Source organism: Dama dama, chromosome 18 (assembly GCF_033118175.1).
Source record: "Dama dama isolate Ldn47 chromosome 18, ASM3311817v1, whole genome shotgun sequence".
NCBI classification, from domain to species: domain Eukaryota; kingdom Metazoa; phylum Chordata; class Mammalia; order Artiodactyla; family Cervidae; genus Dama; species Dama dama.
In genome coordinates this window covers 101713418-101738279 of record NC_083698.1, presented here as the reverse complement: position 1 = coordinate 101738279, position 24862 = coordinate 101713418, and the positions used below count along the sequence as shown (strand labels likewise).

General features: G+C 44.4%; 1 protein-coding gene across 3 annotated transcripts in view; it reads left to right on the top strand.

Moving 5' to 3' along the window:
* Window positions 1-16889, top strand: part of TCAF1 (TRPM8 channel associated factor 1) — a 46615-nt gene extending 29726 nt beyond the window's left edge. For 2 of the 3 annotated variants that reach the window (XM_061165983.1, XM_061165984.1), the window contains exons 3-9: window positions 4470-5464; window positions 5731-5828; window positions 7092-7305; window positions 7620-7859; window positions 9339-9676; window positions 11447-11697; window positions 14225-16889. In XM_061165983.1, coding sequence (XP_061021966.1) covers window positions 4470-5464; window positions 5731-5828; window positions 7092-7305; window positions 7620-7859; window positions 9339-9676; window positions 11447-11697; window positions 14225-14234 — 2146 coding nt within the window. In that variant the 3' untranslated portion in view covers window positions 14235-16889. Of the gene's footprint in view, window positions 1-4469; window positions 5465-5730; window positions 5829-7091; window positions 7306-7619; window positions 7860-9338; window positions 9677-11446; window positions 11724-14224 lie in introns of all 3 variants that reach the window. The other variant, XM_061165985.1, reaches the window with a different exon arrangement.
* The last annotated feature ends 7973 nt before the right edge of the window (window positions 16890-24862 follow it).

Genomic DNA, 24862 nt, shown 5'->3' with positions numbered 1-24862 from the left:
GTATCTGTTAAGACAGGGCCCCAAATCATGAAATACTAGCAAATAAATTTAATAAAATGTGTCATACAACATGTATGCTGAAAACCACAAAACATCACTGTGAGAAATTAAATAAAACCTAAAGAAATAGTGAAATACACTATGTTGATGGATCAGGACACTCAATATTTTTAAGATGTCAGTTTTTCCCCAAATTATCTATACATTCAGTGCAATCCCAACCAAAGTTCAAACTGGTTCTAAATTTGGATGCAAATGAAACTAACAAAATTTCCAAACTTACAAGAAAGCTAAAGTGATCAAGACACTGTATAATAGTTGTTAATCTTTTCTATTATCACCTCTGATTTGACGTCATAATTAGAATGTTTTCATCACACCTAGATAGTAAAAGGATAGGGGAGCCCGGTGTGCTGCAGTCCATGGGGTTGCAAAGAGTTGGACATGACTGAGCAACTGAACAACGAACATCAAAAATAATGAAAGAGTCCACTCTTAGTTTCTTCCAGTGCATGTGTGGTTTCATTTTTAAAATTTGTATCTCTGATACAGTTGAAAATTTTTCTGTGTATTTGTGCGACGTATGGGTCCAGTTCATCTTTTCCCAGTAACATAAAATGCCACCTTTTATTATACACTAATACCCGTGTTCACCGTGTTGCCTTTAATTTTTTAACAAATGTACATTTTTCTATCTGAGTTGAGAATTAACTTGTTTTTATAATCTACCTTTTCACTCAAAACAAGAATTCCATTTCTTCCATCCTGCAGTTTTCTGTGCTCACTCCTTACTGCCCAAGTTGTTTTGAAATCCTCTGGTTTTCTGGTTGTAATTTGGTTTTACCTTAGCTTTGTTTCTTTGTTCACTTTGTTTTTAACACTGTGGCTCATATTAATTCAGAATGATTTCTTGCCAGTCACATCAAATGTCATAAGAACTTTATCAGCAGTTTTTCAGCATTAGTTATACAACACATTGGCACTTTTGCCCACCACTGCTTCGTGTAGACAACCTGTTCCTATATTGTATTTATTTTTGTTTTTCTAGACCTTCAGCGTAACCTCAAGTAAGTTCTCTGAAAAACTTTAGTGAGTGGTGAATTTCATAAGTCCTTTTGACACTTTCAGTATTCTCTGTGCAGTGAAGAGTCTTACTGAAGCTATGTGTCATACAGAAATATTTTCATTGCACTGAAATACTATTTTTAGGGCGCTGATTTCACTTTTTTTATTGTAAGTAATTTGCTTTTTGCTTTTCTTTGTACTCTGAAGCTCATAAACTTGCTATGAATTGACCAGACCTTCTCTATTTCATTTATACTGGTTTGCATTCATATAGTCAGTTCAGTTCAGTTGCTCAGTCGTGTCCAACTCTTTGCAACCCCATGGACTGCAGCACGCCAGGCTTCCCTGTCCATCACCAACTCCCAGAACCTTCTCAAACTCATGTCCATTGAGTCAGTAATGTCATTTCATTCTAAAAACTCAGATCTTTTTTTTCAGCACAAAGAAATTTTCATCAAATTAAATGTTTATTTCTTCTTCGTTCTTTGCTTTTAGAACTTCTTGATAGCCATTAGTCTTCTTATCTATCCTTCATTTTCTCTTAATGAATCACTTCATTCGACCTGTCTGTTGATTTATTCATAGTCTTCAGCTACATCAATACTTATTTTTCTGCTCTTGTATTAAATAGGATTATCTATTTGGCAGTTATATTTTTATTCTGATTATTAACTTTTTATAGTAGCCTGTCTCTTTTTTTTTCCTGCTGAGAGATAATATATCTAAAAACTCTCCAATGATATACAATATTTATTTAGGACCTTCTCCAGGTATCACTTATTTTGGAGGGAGTTAGTTTTCCCTTTGTTTAGTTTGTTGCTTATATTTAGTTTAGTTGCTTATATTTCATGCTATTAATTTTCATCAATTATTTTTTATTTCTGTTCAAGTGTTAAATGGCACTGAATTTCTAGATTGGTCATTATTGGTTACTGAAGTACATTTTCTCAGGACAAATGATAACCCCTGTTGTTTTTGTTTTCTTGATCTTCTCTTTCACTTATGTGCAGTTACAGATTCTTCTTTTCTCATGGGTTTCTGATCAATTTGGTTTATATTTCCTATTAATTCCTCCTGTCCCTGTTTGCTGACTGCACTCTTCTTGAAATCTAGTACTATCATGGTTTTATTCTTTTTTATGTAACTTTTTGTTTCATTTCAGAACAGAGAGGGACAGGAAAAGTAAAAATCCACTTCAAGTTTTTTAATGAAACAATCATTTATCTTCCCCTGCACATAAGTCGTGGCTGTTGGAAATAACAGACAAAACTCTGACGATGTCCCAGCCTCATCGGTGAGCAGGACCTCACCTAGGGTCCTGCTGATGAAGAAGCCCTACTATTGACGCAGTGCCTGGGTCTCGACTTGACACATTCAGTGTTTCTCACTTTGTTGTAACAGGCCAGTGTATAAACCTTAATGCCAATGTAGATCACCTCTTTACTGACTGCACTTGTAGGACAATTGCATAAAATTTATGAACAGAACTCATTATAAGAACTAAAACATTTTTATTTAATATTGTATACATAATCTTTGTGTATGTTTAATTTGCTGATTTTATTATATATATTATTAATATATATATTAATATTGATTGGGCTTCCCTGGTGGCTCAGATGGTAAAGAATCCACCTGCAATGTGGGAGACCTGGCTCAACTCAATCCCTGGGTTGGGAAGATCCCCTGGAGGAGGGCATGGCAACCCACTCCAGTATCCTTGCCTGGAGAATCCGCGTGGACAGAGGAGCCTGGTGGGCTACAGTCCATGGAGTCACAAAGAGTAAGACACAACTGGGAAACTAAGCACATATTATTATTAATTATATATAATAATAGTTTTATTTATTAATGTATAATATTATATACAATACAATTATTATATATATTATTATTATATATACAGTTATTATATATGATATATTATTGTATTTTGTATATTGTATTATATATACAAATATATACAATACAATTATTTATAAACAGTAATGATATAATTATTAACATATATAATAAAATCAGCAAATTAAAGATATACTAAGCTGTTGCTGGAGAAATAAATAGAACACTCCAGCTGCTCTACAGAGAAAGAATGACTTCTTTCTTTAGGCAAATGATCACTGGGAGCAATATCGTAATCACAGGGTTGTCTGGTGATTCTGGAATCAGAGCAAAAACAGCTGGATGAGTGGCTTTAATGCCAGTGCTTCTAGGGGCTGGAGAGCCATCTCACAGGGAGATGCCTTTATCTTCAGGAAAGGTTTGGGCCTGCTGGGAGGACTGAAGTTTCCCCATCAGTTAATAACAGCTCTGCCAACCACAGAGGGTGCAACACCAAGACTGCAAACATGCTGCTACCTGACCCCCATTTTTCAGTGTTTCCTTACAGCTCCCTCTGACCATACAGTCACTCACAGTTAATGAGAAGGGCTTAACCAGCTCTGGGATCTCAAGCTTAGAGAGAGAGAGCACTCTACCTCATTCCCTTCATAATCCCACTGTCTGGGGCTGAATCCCCATTCTGGGGGTTATAGGTGTCCTGAAGCCTTATAGGAGTTTGTTACCCTTAGAAGGACCACTTGAGTTTCCCCGATGGTTCAGCAGGTAAAGAATCTGCCTGCAGTGCAGTAGATGCAGGTTCCATCCCTGGGTCAGAAACATGCCCTGGAGGAGGAAGCGGCAACCCACTCCAGTATTCTTGCCTGGAGAATCCCATGGACAGAGGAGCCTGCTGGGCTCCATCCAAAGGGTTGCAAAGAGGCAAACACGACTGCGCATGCACACACACAGAGACAGAAATTGTTGGTGATGAGAAAAGCCTTACAGCATGGATATATATCACTCCTGTTGGGCCGGAAGTGAATGTATGGAATTCTGGGTGTAGATACTCAGTCCTCTTGGGTTCAAGTAACAGGAGGGTCTCACAAGAGTTGAGGCCAGTCAGCTCCCTGCTCCACCTTTTGAGATAATAGTGGTTCTTCACTCGATCCACTCACTCACTCAGCTCTGTGTTGGCTTTATTTGCAGAAAGTTAGTGGCATGAAATTACAAACAAGCCCCCTTAGCAGAATGAAACCATGATTTCTCCTTCAATTCTTTATATAAGGCTTCAAAGGCTGAACAGACACTTAAATCCAGACTATTTAAGATACAGTATTGAGTAAACCCAGTAGGACTTCTTTGAAGATTTCCTTTGGAGGGTTAATACACAGAGAATGATAGAGCAGAATCAGTGTCAAGGCGCTCTGTCTTCCCTCCAACGAGTCTCCACACCCAGTGAGCGCAGGTCTGTCCTCCTAGTTCTCTCCTAAGAGCTAAAGATGAGATTCCTAAGTCGAATGCTTGCTACGTGCTGGGTGTTGTGCTGAGCACTTTGTAACAGAGAACACGTGTGTCTTTTGCAGTTGTGAGGATGATCTCTCTGAGGACAGAGATGAGCTCCTGCATGGGATTTCCGAGCTGGACATCACCAATTCGGACTGTTTCCCATCCCAGCTGCTAGTGCACGGGGCCTTAGCCTTTCCCCTGGGGCTAGATTCCTACCACGGCTGTGTCATAGCGGCTGCCCGCTACGGCCGGGGCCGGGTGGTCGTGACCGGCCACAAGGTCCTATTCACCGTGAGTAAACTGGGCCCCTTCTTGCTCAACGCCGTCCGCTGGCTGGACGCGGGCCGCAGAGGCAAGATCGTGGTGCAGACAGAACTGAGGACTCTGAGTGGGCTGCTCGCCGTGGGGGGCATAGACACCAGCATTGAGCCCAATCTGACCAGCGATGCCAGCGTCTATTGCTTTGAGCCGGTGAGCGATGTCGGAGTCAAGGAGCTGCAGGAGTTTGTCGCTGAGGGCGGGGGCCTGTTTGTCGGAGCCCAGGCCTGGTGGTGGGCCTTCAAGAACCCAGGCGTGTCCCCTTTGGCGCGGTTCCCAGGAAACCTCCTCCTCAACCCCTTTGGCATTAGCATCACCAGCCAAAGCCTCAACCCGGGGCCCTTTCGTACCCCCAAGGCGGGGATAAGGACCTACCACTTCCGTTCCACCCTGGCTGAGTTCCAGGTTATCATGGGCAGGAAGAGAGGGAACGTGGAGAAGGGCTGGTTGGCCAAGCTGGGCCCGGACGGCGCGGCTTTTCTGCAAATCCCCGCCGAGGAGATCCCCGCCTACATGTCGGTGCACCGGCTCCTAAGGAAGCTGCTGAGTCGCTATCGGCTCCCAGTGGCGACCCGTGAGAACCCCGTCATCAACGACTGCTGCCGGGGTGCCATGCTGTCCCTGGCCACGGGGCTCGCTCACTCCGGAAGCGACCTCTCTCTGTTGGTCCCTGAAATTGAAGACATCTACAGCAGCCCCTATCTGCGCCCCTCGGAATCGCCCATCACCGTGGAGGTCAACTGCAACAATCCGGGTGAGGAAGGATGGGCGGATGGGAGCCCGGCGGGTAGGAACGTGGGGGGATGACTTCCGCAGCTCAGCTGAGGTCTGGTCACCTCCGGGGCCATCTCCAACTTCTGCCGTGCAATCTCAATGAGGTGGAGGTTGGGGTTTTAGGGAATGCTTGGAAGATGAGAGCCAGGGCGGCAGGGAGGCAGAGCTCCTGTCGGGTCTTTGGAAGCTGGGTGCAGGTGGAATTGTGGGGGAGGATAACGCCTGCTCTTCCCTGACTCTTGGCAGGCACCAGGTACTGCTGGATGAGTACCGGGCTCTACATACCCGGAAGGCAAATTATTGAGGTCTCCCTGCCTGAAGCCGCTGCCTCTGCTGACCTGAAGGTAAGGCATGCCCCACCTCCCCGCATAACGCAGAAGCCAGATGCTCCTGCTTTCATAGTCGGCATCTTATTCAATCCTCCTACACACCCTACTGGCAATGTTGTTGTTGTTAAGTCGTGTTAAGTCTCTCAGTTGTGTCCGACTCTTTGCGGCCCACCAGGTGCCTCTGTCCATGGAATTTTCCAGGAAAGATGACTGGAGTGGGTTGCATTTTCCTCTTCAGTTGGCAACACAGGACATGTATTTCTGCCCTTTAGTTGCTTAGGATAAAACAGCTAAGGGGCAGAACATCTAACTGATTGACTTAAATGTATGGATTTGATACATTTCAGAGCCCCAGGGCTCAACCCTGACCAACTTCTGGCTGAAGTGTTGTGCTTTTAGCTTAAATGTCAGATGGGGAGAAGAAAGATACCAGATGGCTGGTGCCCTAGAATACAGTGGTATCCAGTAAATCTCAGTTCACGTTTCATCCCATGTATATCTCACACAGAAGCATGAGGTGCTACACATTCAGGCTTCTTCCCTATGACGTCACACACTTGCCCAGTCCACTCCGGCTCTGTCACTTTCACACACACACACACACCCTGTTTGCAAAATTCAGATACCGTCCTGCTCTGTCCCCCTTGAGGGTCATTGTGATGGTTAGCATCTATTTTGTTTTTTTGTGCCTGTATCTGTTCTGGAACTTGTTTAGCCATAAACCACGGAAAACAGTCCCAGGACACCGCTGAGGACAGGGGTCTCTCCACTGGCCCAGGAACAGGGGCCTTGGAGAACAGGAAGGACTGAATCAGTCCTTCCCTGCATCAGCCGGTCACACTGCTTCCTCCTGGGCCTTCTCTCTGGTCAGAAGGCAGGATGCCCTCTGCCCGGAACTTCCCAAAGCCAGATTCACCACCATGGAACGGGCAGCCTGGGATTCTCTGTTACAGAGACATCCAGGGACTCTGGGTGGGAGTGGCTCTCCCCAGAACTAGCGTCTGTGTCACACCTGGTGCCCCTCCGGCCTGCGTCTCAGTAGGAGCCTTCGTAAAGCTGTTTGACCCCGTGAGAATAGATTTACAGAGTCTTCCTTATGACCTTGAGGGAGGGTACACTTCCATGGGTTTCAAACACAGGGCTTACAAGTGGTGGGATGCCTGGACTTACCTGGGGTTCCTGGACCCATGACCCTTCCTGTCCCCCTGTCCCGGGCACTGTCCCCTTCTGCCCACACGTGCCCCAGGGTCACACTGCTCGGGGATCTCTCTGCTCCAGATACAGATTGGCTGCCACACCGATGACCTGACCAGGGCCAGCAAGCTGTTCCGAGGCCCCCTGGTGATTAACCGCTGCTGCCTGGACAAGCCCACCAAGTCCATCACGTGCCTCTGGGGGGGCCTCCTGTACATCATCGTGCCTCAGAGCAGCAAGCTGGGCACCGTGCCCGTCACAGTGAAGGGAGCTGTGCATGCTCCCTACTACAAGCTCGGTGAGTGGACGCCTTGGAGCAAAGCCCGAGGCACATGGAGAGCGGGGGGTGAGGAGGCCCTCTGGGGCTGCCTGGTGTAGGAAGAGAGAGAGGTTTGGACTGGCAGAGGGAAGGGAGGTCTGCTTCTTTAGATTTGAGGCCAAGGAGATAAAGACCAAACCACATCACATCCCTGGGACCTTTGTAGAAGAAGGTTAGAGGGGTATGTGGTTATTGACGGCCTTGGTGTTCTCCTACTGGGGAGGTTCCGGTGGTATGTATTAATGGGAGGGACTTGGGAAAGTGAGTTTCAAGCCCTGTGGCCTGTCTTCCAGGGGAGACAACCCAGGAGGAGTGGAAGCGGCAGATCCAGGAGAACCCAGGTCCCTGGGGAGAGCTGGCCACGGACAACATCATCCTGACGGTGCCGACCGCAAACCTGCGCACCCTGGAGAACCCCGAGCCGCTGCTTCGCCTCTGGGACGAGGTGATGCAGGCCGTGGCCCGGCTGGGGGCCGAGCCCTTCCCGCTGCGTCTGCCTCAGAGGATCGTTGCCGACGTGCAGATCTCAGTCGGTGGGTGCCCAGGGCAAACCTCTGTGTATGCTGCCCCCCTCAGGGCCTTGCTTTATCAGATGGCACTAGTGGGAAAGAACCAGCCTGCCAATGCAGGAGACGCAAGAGACGCGGGTTTGAACCCTGGGTTGGGAAGATTCCCCTGGAGGAGGAAAAGGCAATCTACTCCAGTATTCTTGCCTGGAAAATTCTATGGACAGAAGAGCCTGGTGGGCTACAGCCTATGGGGTCGCAGAGTCGGACACAATGGAAGTGAGTTAGCACATGCGATGTAATCCTTGCCATTTAAGTGGAAAGGGAAAAATTACATTAAAAAGGAGACTTGGCTGTCTCCCCCAGCAAAATATCAGAAACTACCTAAGTGTCCAACAGTTACAGGATGGTTAATTAATGTACTTTCAATGGATGTTAGGAAGACATTTAAAGAGATATTTTGATGGCATAGGAAAATATGATGAGATTAATTAGTGAAAGTTGCTCAGTTGTATTCAACTCTTTGTGACTCTGTGGTCTGTAGCCTACCAGGCTCCTGTGTCCATGGGATTCTCCAGGCAAGAATACTGGAGTGGGTAATCTTTCCGTTCTCCAGGGGATCTTCCCAACCCAGGGATCGAACCCAGGTCTTCCGTGTTGCAGGCGGATCCTTTAGCATCTAAGCCACCAGGGAAGCGTTATGTGACACATGAAAAGCAGGCCCTAGAACCATACATACATGAGTTTGAGCAAACTCCGGGAGATGGTGAAGGACAGGGAAGCCTGGTGTGCTGCACTCCATGAGGTTGCAAAGAGTCAGACATGACTGAGTGACTGAACAGCAAAAAACTATATGTACGCAGTATGTTAAAATAGGTAACAGTTTTAGTCAGCATGTCAGGAGATGTTATCCAACAGTGGAAATGGTGCAGACGGTAAGGGCTGGGCTTTCACAGACATTTGTCAGGGGACTTTAGGGAATGGAGAATGATAGCAGAGGGCCTCTTCCTGGGTCACAGGGGTTGGGAGAAAGCACTGAATAAAGGGCTAGTTGCCAGTGGGTCAGGAAGCCTGAAAAATGAAGAGTGTGTGAAAATTAAAGAACCATGGAAACCTCCCCTGGACCCTGTTGTCCTTGGCATACTCAGGTGATCACCGTAAAGAAGTGCCAGCGTGGACGGCTCCATAATGAGGAGGGGAAGCACAGGTTCTCAATTTTGAGGAAAAGAGTATAATGACGGGTCCACGTGGGTAGAGCACTCCCAGAGAAACAGAAAAAAAATTGAATAGTGATGTAGACAGTGATCCAAAACCTGCCTCAGTACCTATAGCCGGTCAGAGTGAGGATGAAGGCATTCTTACAGAATGAGAAGATAAGGAGAAAAGCCTGGAAGGGCCTGGGTTTGCCTTTCTGAACATTCTGGGTGTTTGGGGAGATACAGCAGAGAGAAGAATTAGGCGGGTGGAGAGCGCCCTAACCCTCTCTCCTGCTCCTGCCTTTCCCAGGCTGGATGCACGCAGGCTACCCCATCATGTGCCACCTGGAGTCGGTGCAGGAGCTCATCAGTGAGAAACTCATCAGAACCAAGGGCCTCTGGGGCCCCGTGCACGAGCTGGGCCGCAACCAGCAGCGGCAGGAGTGGGAGTTCCCCCCGCACACCACCGAGGCCACCTGCAACCTGTGGTGTGTCTACGTGCACGAGACGGTCCTGGGCATCCCTCGAGGACGAGCCAACATTGCTCTGTGGCCCCCGGTTCGGGAGAAGAGAGTCCGCATTTACCTGGGGAAGGGTCCCAATGTGAAAAATTGGAATGCGTGGACGGCCCTGGAGACGTACTTACAGGTAATGGGCCAGCGTGGAGGGGGGGTTTCGGCGGGAGCCCCACTGCGGGAGACCCTGGGCAGACAGTATCGTGGTGGCCGGGGGGTCACCTCTCACTAATCTGCAGCTCACCCCGGGCTGCGGGAGGCTCTGACAAAGTCCAGGGGTGAAGGTCCTAGTGGATGATAACCCTCAGGGCATCCCTTTTCAGCACCCGAAAGCGGATGTAATTGCATCAGCCCCACCATTCACCCTGGGATTTTGAAGAGATTTATGAGAGTAGATAGAAAGCTCTGGGAGATAGTGAAGGGCAGGGAAGCCTGGCGTGCTGCAGTCCGTGGGGTCGCAAAGAGTCGGACTGAACAAAATCAGAAAGCAGTAAGAAAGGTTAAAAGTGGTAGAGGCAAAGGTAATACTACAAATATAGCTACTGTCACGGCTTTAAACCCAGGCATACCTGAGACTGAAACCAAACTGCTGTCTAAGTAGCTCCCTAAAGCCAGTCACACACACACACATGGGCACACACACACAGACACAGTGTGTGGGATAGGAGCTGTTTTTTTCTCCTAGGTGAGTAAACTGTCTTCTCATTATGACTTGTCTGTGCCTCAGTTTCCATGTTGTAAGCAAGCCATGATTCCTCACTGGACTGGACGTGGGGGCGGCCCCTGCCTTTCAGTTATCACCCAGCACCCAGTTCCAGCCCCCAGCCCCTGGATCCGTTCCCAGCTCACTGTATAGGGTTTTGTCACCTGGAACCCAGCCTCAGGCCAACCGCACCCTCCTCTGGCCCCTCCACCTGCTCGAGTTCTCACTGTTGATTCTCTCCACCACGAAAACGACAGGGAGACTGCCAAGAGACTGCTGTAACCCTGTGTTGGGACAGAACTTCCTCCTCGGTGAAGTTGAGTTGAGGTTGGAACTGCTAATGTCCCTCTGAGTTCCCGAGCTCTATAACCCAACCTACTGTGGGCTGTTTGCAATGGCACCAAGATGGCTGTCTTTTCCTAAAATTCTGCCTTACTCTTAACTCTGGCCACCTGGACGATAGATGGCCCAGCAGGTAAAGGATCCACCTGCAGGGCAGGAGACACAGGAGATGTGGGTTTGCTCCTTGAATGGGGAAGATCCCCTGGAGGAGGAAATGGAAACCCACTCCAAGTATTCTTGCCTGGGAAATCCCATGGACAGAGGAGTGTGGCGGGCTCCAGTCCCTGGGGTCACCAAGAGTCGGACACAACTGATCACAGGGCACACACAGACTATATATTGTCCTTGCTTTTACTGGACTCCCTTTTTTTCCTAAAGACCATTTTGGTCACCTTGCAAATTGATAGAGACCTCCTGCTAGTGCAGATTATGTCAGGGTCGAGGTGGCAGTTCCCAGGTTGTGGGGGTTTAACTTTACAACTGTGAGAGACAATGGATTTTTGCACTTCAGCCAATTTTAAATCTTCATGTAATATCCTATTAGTACTGTCATAGTCTAGTGAGACAGCTGAACAATGATATTGGTAGTAAATCCTGATATTAATCAGTGCAGTTTTGACCACTGGACCGTCATTCATTGAGGGTCTGCTTTGTGTTGAGCCCTGTACTGGCTCAGAGGCCCTTCTCATCATCAGAATATGAAAGTAGCCCACGAGGCGAGCAGGTAAAAGAGGAGAGGGCCAGTGATAGGTATGAAGCTGAGATTTAAGGGGTTAAACGCATTCATTCATTCATTGAGTGTTCGATGGGTCTTTTGCCCATCAGGTGTCTCAACCCGCTTGCTCCTTGTCTTTCCAGCTCCAGGAGGCCTTTGGGTGGGAGCCGTTCATCCGTCTCTTCTCCGAGTACAGGAACCAGACCAACTTGCCCACAGACAACGTCGACAAGATGAATCTGTGGGTGAAAATGTTCTCCCACCAAGTGCAGAAGAACCTGGCTCCGTTCTTTGAGGCCTGGGCCTGGCCGATCCAGAAGGAAGTGGCAACCAGCCTGGCCTATCTGCCTGAATGGAAGGAAAATATAATGAAATTGTACCTCCTCACACAGATGTAAGGAGTGCCCAGCGAGGTGGCAGGTAGAGAGGTTTGGGGAGGTAGGCAGAGATGGGGATTCACTCCTCGACCTCTGTCTCTTAGTTCTAGACTTGCCCTCTCGGCTCATTGCCCCTGGACCCTAGTAGCATCTCCGGGGTGGGTTATGAACATAAAGTGGAATCAGAAATCCTCAGGAGCATGGCCTTCCATTTATGAGCTCGTTCCTCTGCTCTTGGCTATCAGAGTCCCTCCTGACGCTGTGCTTGGCCGGTGCTGAGAGATTTGGCCTCTGCTCCTACGGGTCACTATCACTGGCTATAGGTATTCACCCTGAGGACTCCCTGGGGCTTGATTTTTTTTTATCATTTTCCCCCAGACCTTACCATAGAACTCAATGGAAACACTAATTGATCATGATATTCAGACAACTCCCTGAGAACTTATATTTTGTGTCTTGGGTAGTTTTCCAAAAGCTTTGAAAAGCCATCTAGTACCATTTGAAGAGCCCATCTAATAAGGCTTAGCTCTTGGGAAAGTCATTTTGTCTATGAACTCCCGTTTCGTTGTGTATGGGCTGAGGGTAAAGATCCCTGCCTCACGGGGTTGCAGTGAAGACCTAGACTGGTAATTCTGAGGAGCGTGGACACCAGGCATGCCCTGAGGGGTGCTTTTGTTTCGTGCTGGCCCACTCTCTGCCCGCAGCCCAGGAGTTAAGGTCATCGTCTCTCCTAGTTGACCCCCTACACCCAAGTCCTGGGACTTTGACCAGTCAGTTATGTGACTTTGGGCAAGCTCCTCAACTTCTCTATGACTCAATTTCCTTTTCTACAAAGTGGGATCTATTTCATAGGACTATTGTGAGGATTAAATTTTAGTACCTCTGAAAGTGACAGTACCTGGCAGTTAGTAGGTGCTGAGACAATGCGAGCGGCCACTGTTCGTATCGAATTAACTCCCGTCAGTTTAGACCAGGGCTGCACTTTGCTATGGCATGTTTACAATGCAGTGAATTAATCCTGTCCCACTCTGCCCTCTACGCAGACGAAAGGATTCTGGTACACTGCCCTGTGCTCTAAAGGCAGGCCTCTGTATTCACGGTGGGGTTTTTTGAAGCTACTTGGGGTTCGGTCTCCTTTAATTCCATCTGTCCGGTACAATCCCTTCTTTGATTAAGCGTGGAAATCACTTGAAAAGCCAGAACGAGACCATGAGGATGTTTGTGCTTAGCAAATAAGGAGCAGCCAGCTGAGGGGTGGTGTTTGAGTTTCTGTAGTGACACAGATTCCTATCGCTGTTTGGCAGACAAAGTCTGTGCACAAATAGAAATCTTTACTCTGGAACAAGATAACTGAATGTGGCTGACCCAGATTTTATTTAGTTGAGTGCATTCAGAGATTGTCTTAACTTTTCTTCCAATCTTTATGGAGAGCCTCCAAATTCTTTGTAGTTTGAGGTAGAGCTGGGGCTCCAGGATGAAAGCTGTGTGCTTCCAGCCAGTTTTCCTTCCTACGTCTTTTGATTTAGTTGCTTTAAGACACTGTTTTATTTGCTTTATTAGGATTTGGGTGGAGGCATAGACAATAGGATTTGACGTAGACAGTGTTTTTCTATGGATTCTTTCATTGTGTCATTTCTCAATGCCAGAATTGTTTTCCCTTACTTCTCAAATATCTATCATGTAGGTTCTTCAAACATAGATGCTGACTATTCATTCAGCAGTTAAAATAACTGCTATTAAATAGTGGGCTGTTGTGTATGTGCCAAGGACAGGTGGCTTCATTTAATCCTCACAGTAATCTTATGGAATGGAAACTCACAGCTCCCATTTTACAAATGAGTGAACTGAACTTCATGGAGATTGAGTAAATTGCTTAAGCCTTTATTGTGAGTTAAGTGATAGATTTGGGATTTGAACCCAGGCATTCTGATTGCAGAATGAGGGTTAGTAACTACAGTGCTTTGAACAAGCAAATAAATGAGTAAATGAAGAAATGAAGCAGCAAATAGAAGGACCTTTATGTCCTTACTTGCCAGCACTTTGAGTGCCTGTACTTACCCCCCATCTAATTTTATCAGAACAGAGTCCTTTTTTTTTTTTAAACCCCAAATGCCAGTCCAAGGGAAGACTGAGGTCGGCTCCCAATGGAGTGCTTCCCAGTGGACAGTGCTGGGACGATCCCTTTAGTATCAGCCCAGTCATCTGGGTTCTGGGGTCGTCGGGTTTCGGTCCTCCCTAGGGCACCATGCAAGTGTTCTGCTAGCTTATTGGATTTTCATTGACAGGCTATTGTGGGAAAGCATCTTGACTCCCAAGTGTCCCAGACCTTGCTATGTTCTCAGAAAGAAAATTAGATGCTCAGTCATTTAGAATTATTTTTATGTTGATTCTTACCCTCTTTAATCCAGTCTCAGTGGTATAGCCCCGGGGACCTTTCACAAATGTCACATTGTCCATGTCACCGCCCCGTCTAAAAGCTTCCGGCGGGATTTTGAATTTAAGATGATGAACTGAACATGTAAGTTTACTTCCCTCCCTCCCCAGGCCCCACTGAAACTGAAGTCAAGAAACATAAAAGAGAATTGAGTCATCTCAGCAAAGAAAACTGAAGGAATTTGGTTGTAAGTGAAGAAGATCTCAACACATTCCTGAAAGAGAGAAAGTGGAAGACACAATAATGAAAGAGTACAGCTCCTTGCAGGCAGAATATAAGCTGATCTGGACACAAAACCCCAAGAGACTTGGGTACCTGAAAAGTCTATTTACTAAAGAATTTTGTCAGTTGTGAAATTGATTCCCCTCCCATTCTACCCCAACCTCTGTGCACAGAACACAGGCAACCTACCATTGGTTTCAAGTCTGTTGTTATTGTGGTTGTTCTGTTGGTGGTGTTTGTATAAAGGAATCAGATAAACTGCTTGAGGAGAGGTAGGAGTTGGTGCTCCAAAGTAAATTTCTTTTTTATGGAAATAAACGAGCCCCTAGCCTATTAGCTAATTCTCTGTTGACAGCCAAGATCCCTACTCAAGTAACCAAGTGCTTTCAGTCACAGAAAGACGTCCTGCAGAAGCAGACAGACCATAGGGAGCCCAAGCAACTATATAAAAAACTCATATTGATTCTTCAGTGAAAATGATCGGCTCAGAATTCCCAAGACATTGAGCCTTAGGGGGAGTGGTTGGGGAAGGGACCAGGAAAGCAGCATGGATTCAAGAGATTTGAAAAATATAACAAATTCTGGGGGAAACAGAGTTAGCATGGGAAAAATGACTTAAAATATCTGTATCTTTGGAGAGATGTGAGGTGCATCTGTAAGATTAAAAACAGGATGCTACAAAGAAAGGGAAAACATTGAAAATAAGAACCCTTAAACTGAAATAAGGCTGCCAAAAATATTTAGTAGACAGACTCTAAGACAAGGTTGAGGGAATCTTCCCAGATGTGGAGCAAAAAGAAATAGGAAATATAAAGGGCAGGGGGGAGATATAGACAATCAGTATCTGTTAGGAGTTTCTAGAAGAGAGAACATAGAAAATGTTGTGAAGAAAAAGAAAAACAATTGAACAGAAATAAATTGCCAAATTGAGAAGACCCCCATACAACCTACGTCTGGACACAATCTTCTGAAATTTTGGAATATTAAGGATGAAGCAAAGATATTAGAAGTGCCAAGAGAAAATATAAAGTTAGATCATCATGATTAGCTCAACTAAAAAGGGATGAGAAATAGATTGGGAGATTTTTCACCAGCAACACAATGACATAGGCCAATAGAGGAATGTCTTCACACATGGAAAATCTCTGTACCCAAATTCCACAGCAAGCCAAACGAAGGAAGTTTTCTGACATGCAAGTTTTCAGAACATCTACCTTCTTTGCACTTGGAAAGGAAATTCTCTCTCACCTGCTAAGGAAATTCTGCAGCAAAATGAAGATGAAAATCAGGAAAGAGGAAGAAATGGAAACCAGAAGACAGTGAACCTCACCCAAGATGTCTCACTCCAGAGTGACCATTATCCAACAGGAAGGCTCACTCCAGAGTGACCATTATCCAGGAGACCCATTTCAGATGAGAGTACATGGTCTTAGACTCTGATTCTGTGCCGTAGACATTATCCTTGAGAAGCTAGAATGTTTGAGAAATGGAGGAGATGCATTCTTTAATAAACACAAAGGAAAACAAAACAAAAATACATCAAATTCAAGTCCAGTTATGAGATAATGATAGCAAAAATTACTCACGGAATATAAGAAGAGACTGGATTTGTCATTGCGGTAGGTATATTTCTTTTCAAGTGACATAGGAATCATGACATTGAATATGTTTGGAAGAAAATATCGTAGCTTCTACTTTGTTGTTTAGTCCATAAGTCATGGCCAACTCTTTGTGACCCCATGGACTGTAGCCCACCAGGCCCCTCTGTCCATGGGATTTCCCAGGCAAGAATATTGGAGAGGGTTTCCATTTCCTTCTCCAGGGGCTCTTCCCAACCCTGGGATCAAACCCAGGTCTCCTCCATTGGCAGGCAGATTCTTTACTGCTGAGCCGCCAACTCTCAGTAAACAGTATTTACAAAGCCAAAATAATGTAAATACTATTTATTGGTATTCAGTGGTCTGATCAGCCTATAAACAAAACATGAGAGGCCTAATCTTTTATCCAGAAATAAAACTGAAAGTAACCTATCTTATAAAAGGAAAAAGAAAGCAGAAAGAAGTTGAGAATTCATTGAGGGAAGAGTGGTGGAGAGAAGAGTAGAATTACTTGTCTATTCAAAATGGGGGTGAAAAGTCTACAGTTAATGGGACAAGGACTAAAGGATTAGTTACTGTTCAAAATTATAAATTAAACCAATAGAAGCATTAAAAGTGATATCTATCAAAAAATTGGGAAAGGATAGGCAGATGAAAGGTGGGAATAGTGTAAGTTAAATCCTTATCTTTTGTAATGGGGAATTATTAAAGATTGTCTAAAGTTAATAAGTCAAGAAATTATTGTTCAAACATATTATTTAATGTTAGGAAGTTAGTTAACAGAATATCTAAAAATAAAAATTGTTAAATGCATCACCTCTAGGGTATGGGACTAGTATTAAAAGGGTGGAGTGGGAAACTGTGTTTTTCATTTTAAGTCCTTCTGTACTATTTAATTTTTTACCTTGTGCATGTATTACTCTGAGAAATTTTTAATAAACTCAAATAAAAATCCTTCCATGGCTACATATTGACTAAGATACAATCCGATCAAAACCCTTAAAATGGCTTATAAGGCCCTCAAGTACCTGGATACACCCAAGGTGTCCAGGCTCATCATATCTGCCCATCACTCTAGTTCTAACCACACTAAATTCCCTCCAACTATTCAGACACACTTCCCCTTCCCTGTTTCTACAGGTGTTCCACAGAAAACAAAGTTTGTCTCTGACTCACCATGTGTCTGCTGATTAAGTATCTGTTAAGTGAATGAATGTTCAACAGGGTGTTCATGAGAATTGCCAACAAGTGTTCTTTCCCAAGAAGGTACATGATGTTTGTCTCTTAATCTAGGAGCATTTCAAGACCACGATGTAAGCTTTCCTGAGCTATCGTTCGATAGTTTTGGTAAGTTTTAGTTGTATATGAGACCAGATGATATCAGAGGATTTCTATGCATCTGTCAGTCTCTTTGGCATGCTCTTTGCCTTGTTGCCTCAGCATTACAATTGACTTTCAGCTGTTTTTTCCCTGTTCAGTTCAGTTCAGTCGCTCCCATGGACTGCAGCACGCCAGGCTTCCCTGTCCATCACCAACTCCCAGAGTTTGCTCAAACTCAGTTCCATTGAGTCGGTGATACCATCCAACCATTTCATCCTCTTTCGTCCCCTTGTCCTCCCGCCTTCAGTCTTTCCCAGCATCAGGGTCTTTTCAAATGAGTCAGCTCTTCGCATCAGGTGGCCAAAGTATTGGAGCTTTTAGCATCAGCATTAGTCCTTCCAATGAACACCCAGGACTGATCTCCTTTAGGATGGACTGGTTGGATCTCCTTGCAGTCCAAGGGACTCTTAAGAGTCTTCTCCAGCACCACAGCTCAAAAGCATTCAGCTTTCTTTATGGTCCAACTCATACCCATACATGACGACTGGATCCCTGCGTTGAGAGAAACAGCCAACCATCTTCGGGCTCCCAGGTCTCTGTCCACTGCTATGCCTAGTCTCTTCCTTCTACATCATTTACTTTCTTCTACCGTCCACCTTCCGAGGCCAGCTGGAGCACTCTAATGAGTACTGACCTTACTGCCAGTCTTCAGCAGCTGCATGTATTGGAAATCCTTCTTCATATTTCCTCTTAATACTATCACTCTCTGATCTACCTAGTCCCTAAACCAACGTCCCCACTCAAGGTCACAACCTCCCTAATGTACATACTTAACAGGCCAGTAAGTAATCAAACACTGCCATGAGAGCGTGCTGTCCCTTCAGCCGTGTCTGACTCTTTGCGACCCTATGGACTATGTAGCCTGCCAGGCTCCTCTGTCCACGGGATTCTCCAGGAAAGAATACTGGAGTGGGTTGCCATGCCTCCTCCAGGGAATCTCCTAGACCCAGGGATCGAATCTTATGTCTCCTGCCTTGGCAGATGGGTTCTTTACCAGTAGTGCCACCTTGCTGACAAAAGTAACACCTTCAGGACTCGTTCATGCCTGTTCTTTACTCCTCCAAAGGTTTTGGACCCCTGCTTGGCTTCCATTTTGAAACAGATTTCTTTCACTAACCCACATGATTGGAGTCGGTCTTCCAAGTGCTGTTGAGAAGGGGTGGGCTGATCCTCAACTTCTCAGACATCTAGCTACACAAACACAATTCCACTTCTAATTCCAGAGAGTTATAGAAATGTCACTTATTTGGATTCTCGTGATTTAAATGCCATAAAGAGAAGCATTTCTTTGAAAGGAAAGCTTAGGCAGTATAAGTTATTTCCACTGTTCAAGTGTCATGTTAGGTGGTTGGCTTCATAGGTCTCTCTATATCAGAAATAAATAAATGAGTGAAATACAAATAAGGTATGCATTGACCAGTGATGACAGTGTCAGCAGCTAAGGATTGTGTTAATACAAGTATATACACCTGAGGGCCATCAGAAAGTTAAGTCCATTCATCTGCACTATATAGGAACTCATATAATTATGTAAGAAATATGTTCTTGAAGGTATTAAACATTTCCTTGCATGAACTGCCTAAATTTGGACATAAGATGCACTTTCACAGATTGCCAAAATCATTTAGAATAATTCGAGAACTGAGACAGTGCTGACAGGGTGGGAAGGAAGGCAAAATGATCAAGGTTGCAGTATAAAAACATTCAAGTTAAGAAGAGGACCCACTTTACCCAATCCCTCTGGGTCTGTGGGAGGGGGGATCGGGATGGGGAATACATGTAACTCCACGGCTGATTCATGTCAATGTATGACAAAACCCACTACAATATTGTAAAGTAAGTAGCCTCCAACTAATAAATGGAAAAAAAAAAGAAGAGGACCCAAAGAAATATAGAGAAGACCCTCCTCTCCTCATCAACAATATAGCAGCCTGTACCTATGCCCACTCCTGTTATCTGTGAAGTCTCTGTGATTTAAACAGGAGCCAATATAAGCCCATATTAATTTCACAAGTAGACCAAAAGAGAATATGAAAACCTTTATATAACTCTGAGTTCAGGCTGGCCACCTGTCAAGATGGCCAGCAAACTCCAGTTTCATTGCTTTAAATAAATATGCAGGAAGAAACTTGCCCTTGGAAATAGACCATGCTATAATTTGAATGCGTGCATACTTAAGTCACTCAGTCTGAGCAACCCTATGGACTGCAGTCCTGTGGACTATAACCCACCAGGCTCCTCTGTCCATGGGATTTTCCAAGCAAGAATATCAGAGTGGGTAGCCATTTCCTCCTCTAAGAGATCTTCTTGACCAGGGATCGAATGTGAGCCTCCTGCATTGACAGGCAGATTCTTTACCTTTGAGCCACCAGGGAAGCCCCACAATTTGAATAGAAGTTATCCTACATGTACTAAAGAAAGAAAAATGTAGTGGATGAGTCTTTCATAAATACTCTCAAGCTGATGACTTTGCCCTTTACTCAGAATACAACACAATTCTAATAAATACATTTGAGCATTTTAATGTTAGGAGATACAACCACTTCTATTAGCCTGGGTCCTCCAAGAGGCAGAAGCCAGATAAGGTCAGGTATGCTGGAGGTTTATTAAGGTTTATTCATGGAAACACTTGTGAGAGAAAATAGAGAGGGAGCCAGAGGAGACTGGAAGGGCCATCAGACTGTGATGTCATTGCAACCTCAGTGAAGGAGAGCGTGAAAGAAGGAATGACTTACATTGCAGTGCAGGTCTCAGAAAGTTTTGTCAAGGCCTCTGGAGAGTCCTTGAGCAAAAGTCACCCACCAAATACATCCCATGTCCCCTTAGTGTGCACACTCAGTTGCTAAGTTGTATCAGGCAGATTTTTTACCCCTGAGCCACCTGGGAAGCCCCCCTCCTTAGTATCCCCACCATAATTAAATCACTGGCCAGCAGAAGCTCCTGGTGTGTGTGACCTTGGCGCCGAGGATTCTGGAACACATCAGCTGGGGCTGTCTGTCAACTACATACCCGCTCCCTGCAGTTGGAGAGCTGAGCCATGCGTTTTCATGGCCATCAAAGCACTTGTTCTTAAAACAGCCATAGACACCTGTTGTGGATCATTTCATTGACTTAATTAACCTTCCCAGTGACTCATACCCCTAAATGCACATAGGTGGATTCTTCCATCTTTCTTCCTAAATTAGAGTATGCCTAATCCTTTCCAAATCCTTGAGGCCCTTTAGGGAAAGAATACATGGGACCACATTAAGTTTAACTCATAACCGAAAATAATCGAAGCAGGAGGCCAGTGACTATTAATGCTAGCCCATAGTTGGAAAGTACATGTTCAGTTCAGTTCAGTCACTCAATCGTGTACGACTCTCTGCGACCCCATGAACCGCAGCACGCCAGGCCTCCCTGTCCATCACCAACTCCTAGAGTTTACCCAAACCCATGTCCATTGAGTTGGTGATGCCATCCAACCATCTCATCCTCTGTCTTCCCCTTCTCCTCCTGCCCTCAATCTTTCCCAGCATCAGGGTCTTTTCAAATGAGTCAGCTATTCACATCAGGTGGCCAAAGTATTGGAGTTTCAGCTTCAGCATCAGTCCTTCCAATGAACACCCAGGACTGATTTCCTTTAGGATGGACTGGTTGGATCTCCTTGCAGTCCAAGGGACTCTCAGGAGTCTTCTCCAACACCACAATTCAAAAGCATCAATTCTTTGGCGCTCAGCTTTCTTTATAATCCAACTCTCACATCCACACATGACTACTGGAAAAACCATAGCCTTGACTAGATGGACCTCTGTTGACAAAGTAATGTCTCTGCTTTTTAATATGCTATCTAGGTTGGTCATAACTTTCTTTCCAAGGAGTAAGTATCTTTTAATTTCATGGCTGCAATCACCATCTGCAGTGATTTTGGAGCCCAGAAAAATAAAGTCAGCCACTGTTTGCACTGTTTACCCATTTATTTCCCATGAAGTGATGGGACCAGATGCCATGATCTTAGTTTTCTGAATGTTGAGCATTAAGCCAACTTTTTCACTCTCCTCTTTCACTTTCATCAAGAGGCTCTTTAGTTCTTCTTCACTTTCTGTCATAAGGGTGGTGTCATCTACATATCTGAGGTTATTGATATTTCTCCCAGCATCTTGATTCCAGCCTGTGCTTCTTCCAGCCCAGCGTTTCTCATGATGTACTCTGCATATAAGTTAAATAAGCAGGGTGACAATATACAGCCTTGATGTACTCCTTTTCTTATTTGGAACCAGTCTGTTGTTCCATGTCCAGTTCTAACTGTTGCTTCCTCACCTGCATACAGGTTCATGTGGGAAACTGGAATTACTGCAGAGATTTTTTTCCTCCATTTGACAGAAATGGACTGACATGCCACTAGTAATAATGACAATGCTGACTTGTGTATGATTATCGCATATGCTAGACAATGAAGTATTATATTATTTATAACCCACAAATGACACAAATGACAAAAAAGTCATTGCGGCGCAAAGGGTATGTATTAGCATGCTTAGCTTGAGTTAATTCATATCTAACCTTGGAACTGGAACTAGCTTCATATCCCCCTGAATCTCGTAGGGCAGAGGTGGATTATCTGAATAAAATTGGAAGTGGGTTAGAAAGGACAAGGGAGGTGGGGCAGCAAATAGACGTTGAGGAGGAAACCTCAGTGTTTCTTACATGACATTTCTTAAAAACCTTCTCCTACAAACTGGAGACTACAATCCAAACTCATTGTCATACCAGCCAAAAGCACTTAAAACCTGGCCCTGCTCTGTAGAGCTACCACTATGGATATGTCTTGTTAACATGCTTCCCTCACAATGAACATTTTCTCTTTCTCAGACTAAGCCTTCCACACTCATGCCTTCATGCTGTGGATTACGACAGCTTCACATTGCAATGCACATTTTTCCAAAGCTAGGTTTTAGTGTTACCTCTGCAAGTTCTTCTCTGATACCCGGATTAGAAATAATTGCTTCTTCCGTTCTGTTCCCTTGCACTTAATTTGCAGCCAACTCAGCACCTAGATAAATCCATCTGATACTATAGTTTCCTGTCTTCTCCTCTCCCTAGACTTACTGACCACAGTATCATCTCCATCTCCTAGAGTGTGTCACAAATTATGTGCCCAGTGAGAATATTCTGACTTTCATAGGCCAGTTTCTGTGTTCTCCCGGGTGGGAGGAAAGGCCTGAGGGTCCTCACCTTCACATGACGTAGTTGGACCCATGCTGGTCACCATCTTTCATTTCCCAGTTTTTTAAATGGACCCTTATGTTCTTCTTCGTTTCCATTCTTCAGGCAACCTTGCTCCCGAATGGTAGATACATTGGTGATGGTGGGGCTGCTTCTGCTTTCTGACCCTGGAAAACCACTTTTGTTTGAAACCCTTCTGTTAGATCAACACCAAAATATTCTCATTAGTCCTTAAGAACAATATGGTAAAAATATTAATAAATATAGTACTTCACCAGTACTCAGTACAATAGACTGAGATTGCTATAAGTAGAAATTAGTTAAAATTTAAGAGAACAAACTCACAAGAGAGATCTTGAACTCAGCACTTGAGATGAAACTTGCCTGACCACCCTCAGCGTCCATTTCCCACTTGGCTTCCCAAAGCTCAGTTGCTTCCTGGTATGAGATCAAGAACTCAACTAACCCCACTTTATATCTGGTTTCTGCTCTGAAGTATTCAGAAATTCCCATCTGTCTTATCTCATTGTCTTCCTGGTATAGGCTTCTGCATGTTCTTTCTTTCTGAAACCTGATTGCATTTGGTTCTTTGCCAAATAGGTTTATACTAGTGACAAAAGACTTATTTACTCACTAATTCAACAGACATTTCTTGAACATTCACTATATACGTGTTTATTCAACATACACTTATGTATTCATTAAGATACTATATGCCAGAAATGAAACAGACTCAATGGTGGGCAAAAAGGAGACAGACTTTACACTCAGAGCATACAAACCTATGAGAAGGAATAATGCTAATCAAATGATTATACAAATGAATGTAAAATTACAACCCGGATAAGATCTAAGAAGCACAGGTATTTAGTATAGGTGTATCAGGAGTAGGATTTAGTATAGTCTGGAGATTAGGAAAGTCTTTTCTAAGGAAGTGATGACCGAATTAAGATAAGAAAATAAGAGTCATTTTCTACGAGGAGATTGCCCTTTGGTAGGGGGGAATTTTGCACACTCAGTCAGTTCAATCGCTCAGTAGTGTCTAACTTTTTGTGACCCCTGGACTGTAGCCTGCCAGGCTCCTCTGGTCCATGGAATTCTCCAGGCAAGAATACTGGAGTGCGTTGCCATTCCCTTACTCAGCCATAAAATAGAATGAAATCTTGTCACTTTCAACAACATGGATGGACCTAGAGGGTATTATACTAACTAAAATAAATTAGATAAGAAAGGGAAATATTGTATGAGGAATTTAAAAAACAAAACAAATAAACAAACATAACCAAGAAAGAGTCATAGATACAGAGAACAAACAGGTGGTTGCCAGAGGGGAGAGGGGGTATGTGGGGGAATAGGTGAGGGATATTGAGAGATACAAACTTTTAGTTACAAAATAAATGAGTCGCAGGTATGAAATGCACAGCATGAGGAATATAGTCAGTAATTATGTAATATCTTTGTACAGTAACAGATGACAACTACATTTATCAAGGTGATTATTCTGAATGTAGGCGTGTGTGTGTGATAAGTGGCTTCAGTCCTGTCCAACTCTTTGTAGCCCTGTGGACTGTATCCCACCCAGCTGCTCTGTCCATGGAATTCTCCACACAAGGGTACTGGAGTGGGTTACCATGCCCTCCTCCACATGATCTTCCTGACCCAGGGATCAAACCCACATCTCTTAAGTCTCCTGCATTGGCAGGTGGGTTCTTTACCGCTAGCACCACCTGGGAAGCTAGGTGGCAAGCTCCCCCCCTAAATGCTGTAGCTTTTCTTCAAACCACTATGTTATATAACAGAAAACTACCATAATGTTATAGATCACTTATACTTCAAAAACAAACTCATAGAAAAAGAGATCAGATTTGTGGTTACCAGAGGCCAGGTATGAGAAGAGGGCAAATTGGATGAAGGCAGTCACAAGGTACAAACTTCTAGTTATAACACAAGTAAGTTCTAGAGATATAATGTACAATATGATAAAGATAATAAACATGCTATACCTTATACATGAAGGTTGTTCATAGAGTAAATCCTAACCGTTCTCATCACACAGAAAAAATTTTTTTCTATTTCTTTAATTTTGCATCTATATGAGATGATGGGTATTCACTAAATTTACTGTGATAATCATTTGATGACATATATAAATCAAATCATTATGCTGCACCCTAAACTTACATACCGCTGTATGTCAGTTATATCTCAATAAAAGCAAAAGAAAATAAAAACTATATTTAAAAAAAGAACCACAGTAGATAAAGGATATGCTCCATTCCCAAACACCCTAGAGGTAATCACGGTTATCAAGTTATTCACACACACACACACACACACACACAC